General features: G+C 38.1%; 1 protein-coding gene across 4 annotated transcripts in view; it reads right to left on the bottom strand.

The window, feature by feature from the left end:
- Positions 1 to 679: 679 nt before the first annotated feature.
- Positions 680 to 6000, bottom strand: part of Ston1 (stonin 1) — a 49374-nt gene continuing 44053 nt past the window's right edge. For all 4 annotated transcript variants that reach the window (XM_020176928.2, XM_074049647.1, XM_074049646.1 and 1 more), the window contains exon 4: positions 680 to 3634. In XM_020176928.2, the coding sequence (XP_020032517.2) occupies positions 3560 to 3634 (75 nt within the window). In that variant the 3' untranslated portion in view covers positions 680 to 3559. The remainder of the gene's footprint in view (positions 3635 to 6000) is intronic.

The raw sequence follows: 6000 nt of genomic DNA, 5'->3' as shown, positions 1-6000 counted from the left end.
TTTTGCTTCTAAATGTACATGATTTATACAGTACTACTATACAAGTTACTGATGTCATGCAATTCCATTCTCCCATGGACAAGGTTTGCGCTACTATCAGAAAAAAATGGTGAAAGACTTTAAGCCTTATCCACCTCATTTACCCAGGTTCCCCACACCTTTTGTTGTCCTTAAATTATTTTACAAATCGGAAAATTGCATAAATCAAATATTAATGTACATGATTCTTGTCCACAGAAATGGAAATTGTGTCAGGATAAGAATTATTGAGTATTGCACTGTGAATGACTTAGACCCATCCTGCATCTATCTGCAAATTCACTTCAGAATTCCCTCAATTCAGAGCATTCTGAATGCTCTGAATGTTCCCAGTTATTAGCAATACCACCATTAGTTAATGAGTTGAATAGTCTTTCAGGCATACTCATTTCATGTCTTTATGAGTTGTGATTACATCATCTCTTTCAAAATCATTCTTCATAATATTATCAATTAGTTTGATAGTGTAGTTTTTCCAGAATATATCAGATTCCATGTTTAATGACTCCTTAATAGTGAGGTTGTGCACATATACCTGACAAAAGAGCGTCAACTGTTTAAGGCTATTTGACATAGATTTCACACTTTTAAAAAATAGCCTCAGGCCTTGCAAAAGAAGAAGTCCATAGCACAGCAAGAATTATTTGAAATACATCTTTAATTTTAGAAAAATCAATATGCAATCTACAAAATACTTTGTTACATGATTATTAAGGCTCAATCTGTTTTATGTTTGTATTGATAGGACACAAAGTTATATTTTGAGTAAAACATTACAGTACTCGTGGTTAAGGAAGGTCTTCTAGCTGAACTTTTAAGAAAGAGGGCTGTATTGTAACCTCCTCAATGAAGGGAACTAAAATCCTAGAACTGTAATATATATATCAGGTCAAAATTCTAGCCTTTATGTGCTGGAAAGTATCCTTCTTCATACCTTGTTTCATGAATAAACTGTTGTTGATTCCCATAGCAAAAGGAAATGTTCTCAAACACAGATGATCATGCAATAATCAGCTCATGGATTCATTTACAGTTAATATGACCCCGTGATTAGTGAGGTGACTAGACCATAGCAATGACAGAAGAATGGCCATGGTGTCAGTCAAACAACTGATTCCAAAATGGTTGGTCTCATAAGAAGTGAGCTGAGTTAAAATGCTTTAAAAAAAAAAAAAAGTGTTTCTTCCTTACTCCCTTCCTGCCTACCTCAAAAGCAGAGGATTTTGAAGCTCATGGTTTACTTTCTGGCAAAGGAGATTCTGCTTCTTACTTAGTAAATGTAAATGGACCTGACTTGATTTTTCACTTAGAGCTCAGTAGTCACAGTTGACCTCCATTTCTAAGGTCAGAAAAATTGTATTAAAAAGCCTCTGTCCCTACACAAAATGTTAATTTCACACTAGGTAATGAATATTTAAAGTCCTAATAGATGTGCAAATTAACAGTTACACGATAGCACCCCACTGTTAATGCTATCAACCTTTGCATTACTGCAGAAACTCAATTTGGGCTTCAGTCAGTCTTTTGTTACTGTGTTCTCAGCACTGAATCTTGAGGTGCCCCTGAAGGCTGGGTGGCTTGTGAGTAAATGACCCTAATGGTGAGGTACCCACAGATACTAGTCAACCTGTGAAGCATGAGAGCTGACTAACTGAACCCTTTGCTAAAGTTCTTTGAAGGTGTAAATATTCATTAGGCTCATCTGAATCAGACTGTGAGTTCCTTATGGGCAGGATGCCAGAAAAAATGCTTAGAGAGGAATGGCAGTAATTAACCCAGCTAACTCCTGGGATAGTAGTACAGCTTCAAATCTGGCCCATCTCCCTATTTCTTCAGAGCAGATTGAAGTCAGAGTGTGCTCATGCCAGATGACAAGGAAAGATGGTGGGATTTTTAAAAATCATACACACACACTCACTGATTTGCCCTCCTACATATCAACAGTGAGTCTCTAACATATGATATTATGAGCAATGCATCAAGCAAAATTAAAAGAGCAATATCAATTCAATTTTTTGCCATTGACTTTTGTATTCTGTGTTTTTGCAGTAAAAAAATGAAAAGCAATAAAATCTGCTGGTTGATACAGACCATTATAAATGTTTGTTGTAATCTGTTATTTGAATAGATGAAAATGAACACAGTACAATATTAAATTAAACGTATAAAAAAACTCTGTAAGCCAACAAATAAATGTTGTTTGGAAGAACATAATATCAGTTTTGACTCAAAACAAATACAGTAAATGTCTCCCAATTATACTTAAGATTCGACATAAATTGAAGGTATATTAATACTCCATGGAAGAGTTTGTTTTTCAGATGAGAAAATACTCAGAACATAGATTTCATAAATTTAAAATTCTGATCTATCACTATCAATCCTAAAAGGAAATTATAAGTAGAATTATAACAGCTAATACCATTGGTTTTTCACTAGAAACTGAGCTATTATAGTCATTTTTATGACTTGGAAAAATAGAAGAAATGTCTTCTATTAGAAATCTAGGTAAAATACTCAAGTGTCTCTCACTTTAGTCATCTTTTAAAGAAAAATACTCTAAACTCAGCAGAATTAGCATGAAATGCATATGGTGGCACTAGCACAAAATAATCATAATATGATTTAGACTTCTACTCGAGAGGCTCATGTTAATTGCAAGTAATACTTTATCAAAATACATTCTTAGAATCTTAACTTTTAGAAAATAATATTCATGAGCTTTAAAAATTCATCTTTAATGTATACATAAATATTTTAACTCATATCCAATACTCTGATTCCGTTTTGGAAGGAATCCCACCAACCACAAGGCACCATGTCTGAGTGACTTGAATTAAAATCTGTGTATCAATAGAAAGAGTCTTTATAGCAATACTATGTACTTTGAAAATGATAATACGGTGGGAGGAAGGCAGGTACCAAGTGCAACCAACGGTTACTTTAACAATGTGGTCAGAGGACAGGAATCTAAATAATTCAAAACCACACATACTTCCAAATCCCCAGGTTACCCTGTGGTTTCAGCATCATTACATCACCACATTTCAGAGACGAGCAGGAGGGGAAATTAAACATTTTGGTTTATGTCTCCTTTGGTTGCCTTTCCTTGTGGTCCAGGTCCTAACACAGCAAGAAGAGATGGGAACTGAGGGATAATAAATACAGTACAGTAACCCAGAGTACAAAATGAAGCCATAAAGCAATCAAAAATCAAAACCCCTTCAGCCAAACTGGCTGCCAGGTCACACATCAGATAACAGTGCCTTTGAGTTTCAACAGGAAGCAAAATATCACACAAATTCTAGACACGTTTTTTTAGATCAAACCCTTGGGGCAAAAACATATCAAAAGCATACAATACAGATGGTCTGGTTTTAGACCTACACTTCTCTAAACACAACCACGGGACATGTCCCAAACCTACTACACAGAAGTCATTTCCACCATGTGACAGCTTGAAGTTGGTCTGTAAGTTGTACAATTTATACTGGGTTGTCCTCGTTTACACTTGCTACTCCTACTGAGTCACACAGCCACTGGCTTTATCTGGATCTTCTCCATCAATTTTAATCCATTTCTTTTCTATTTCAACCTGTTATGCAAAGCAAAACACAGGCAACATTAGCAGATGCAACACAACACCGACACCTCTTCAGTCCTATTTATACACGAAGCAAGGTCAGGGCCCACCTCACCCTGTGGACATGGACAGTCCCTTCACTCTCCCAGCTCAGCAGGGGAGTACTCTGTTGTCTTATGGATCACCCCCCACCAATCCTTCCCTCCAGGGTCAGATGTGCAACTCTCTAAGTCATAGGTTTCACCATCACTTTTATTTTGAATATGCTTCTAAAATGTACATTCATTCTTAATTTCATATACAGAATGTATGTTAAGACATTTATAGATCTGGTTAGACGTGTGATTCACTATGTCCCCAAGTGCCACATACACAGCCACTGCTCTACCTGAGGTTCCTAACACACTCAAAATTGTCTCTCCTAACTGAAACAAACTAGATTATAAACTAGTAACCCAGTTGAGCCAAACCATCTATCTATCCTTCATCTCTTTTTTTACATTTTTTTTTTATTATCCTATTATTGTGGTACTGGGGATACACTGTGACATTTACAAAAGTTCTTACAATACATCATAGTTGAATTCACCCCCTCCATCATTCTCCTTTATCCCTTCATCTTTTTTTTAATCTCAGCTCAAATGTTGCCTCCTCGTGGAGGCCCTCCTGGGCCACCCTAGATAAAGAAAGCCCCTGTCACTCTATCCTGTAATCCTGCTTTATTCTCTTTTTTATAATTTGCCACTAGTTGGAGTTATATTATTTATTTGTATATTAACTCTTTTTGTTTCTGCCTCCAGAAGCCCCACAGGATGGGGCCTTTGTCTCTTGTTCATTGCTACGTCTCCCCATGTACAGCACTGCCTGGCACCATGACAGGCTCAACAGACACTTATTAAATGGAAGATAGCATTTTGAAACTTCCAGCAGGTATAGACTGACTGATAAATGCTATTAAAGCTGATGATGCTTCGTTAAATAATTTTGAGCTGTCTACTCAAACTCTATGATACTGGCATATCCTATAAACAGGAACATAGGTATCAGTGATGTCACTGTGAGCCCTTGACCTGCAGTTCAGTAAGTCAGGCTCCCTAAGAAGCAGACTCTGATAAACTCTGTGAAGTGCAGAAAGTTTACTGGGGAGTGCTGTAGTCCATCCCCGTGGGAGAGTGAAGGCAGAGGAGGAAGCAGAACAGGAGACACAGGCTGCAATGCAGTTGTCCTAAAGGCTTCAGACAATGCCCCCAAGGCTGATGCTGGATGGTTCTGAGCGTTTGTCCAAATGGATGCACAGGGGACTTTATCCTGCTACATCTCCCCCTCACTGGACTAAGGCTGACCGTGGGCAAGGCCGCTCTCTTCAGCAGGGCAGCCACAGGCACTGGGGAAGTGAGTGCTTCATTGCTAAGTGAAGGGCACTACGCATCAGCCACCCATCAGCAGTTTCAAGAGGAAAAGAGCTCACTGGACTCACACAGACTTCTAAGCAGATGGTCCAAAAGAAAGGAATATCCTGGCTTTATCACTACATTGTACCACCACCAGTTGGTGTACACAATGTCTTAAATACTCACACTATCTTTAACAGGATAATAGAAATCAGAATATTACTAAACTTAGCTGAGACTCAAACAACACACAGATTTTTAAATGCTATTAAAAGTATAAATGTTATTCATACTCAAGAGAAAAAGAAGACATATCAATTCTAAACTGTATTACCTGTTTGTTACAGGCTATTCAATTTTGGTGATTTGGGAAGTATTTTCTAACTAAAAAAAAAAGTAACAGCAGGCATGGTGGTGCACTTCTGTAATCCCAGCACTCAGGACCTGGATGAGGCAGGAGGATCAAAACTTCAAGGCTAGCCTGACTACATAGCAAGACTCTATCTCAAAAAAACAGGGTATGTTGCTCTGGAATTCCTCTGGCCCAAGTTGCAGAAGAGTTGATGGTGAACATTTAAAATTCTTGTAACAGAGTGACTCAGTACTCCCCAAAAGATGCTCCATAGACCACTAGCCACAAGATTTTTTTTTGTTTGGCAATACTGGGATTTGAACTCAGGTCCTCTACTGCTTGAGCTACACTGCCAGCCTTCTTTGCTCTGGTTATTCTAGATAAGGTCTCCTTTTTGCCCAGGCCAGCCTAAACCATAATCCTCCTACTTTTAGATTTCCTGTCATCACTGAGATGACAGAAACACACTACCATGTTCAAATTTTTGCCCCATTAAAATGGGGGAACTTTTATGAACTTTTTTTGCTGGGGCTGGGCTGGAACCACAATCCTCCTGATTTCTGCTTCCAAGTAGCTTAGGATGACAGGCATGAGCCACCAGCACCTGGCTTCCACAAGGTATTGATGTGTGTTTG

The sequence above is a fragment of the Castor canadensis genome, chromosome 12 (assembly GCF_047511655.1).
Source record: "Castor canadensis chromosome 12, mCasCan1.hap1v2, whole genome shotgun sequence".
NCBI classification, from domain to species: Eukaryota; Metazoa; Chordata; class Mammalia; order Rodentia; family Castoridae; genus Castor; species Castor canadensis.
The sequence above is the reverse complement of the archived record's forward strand: the minus strand, read 5'-3'. Positions and strand labels throughout refer to the sequence as shown.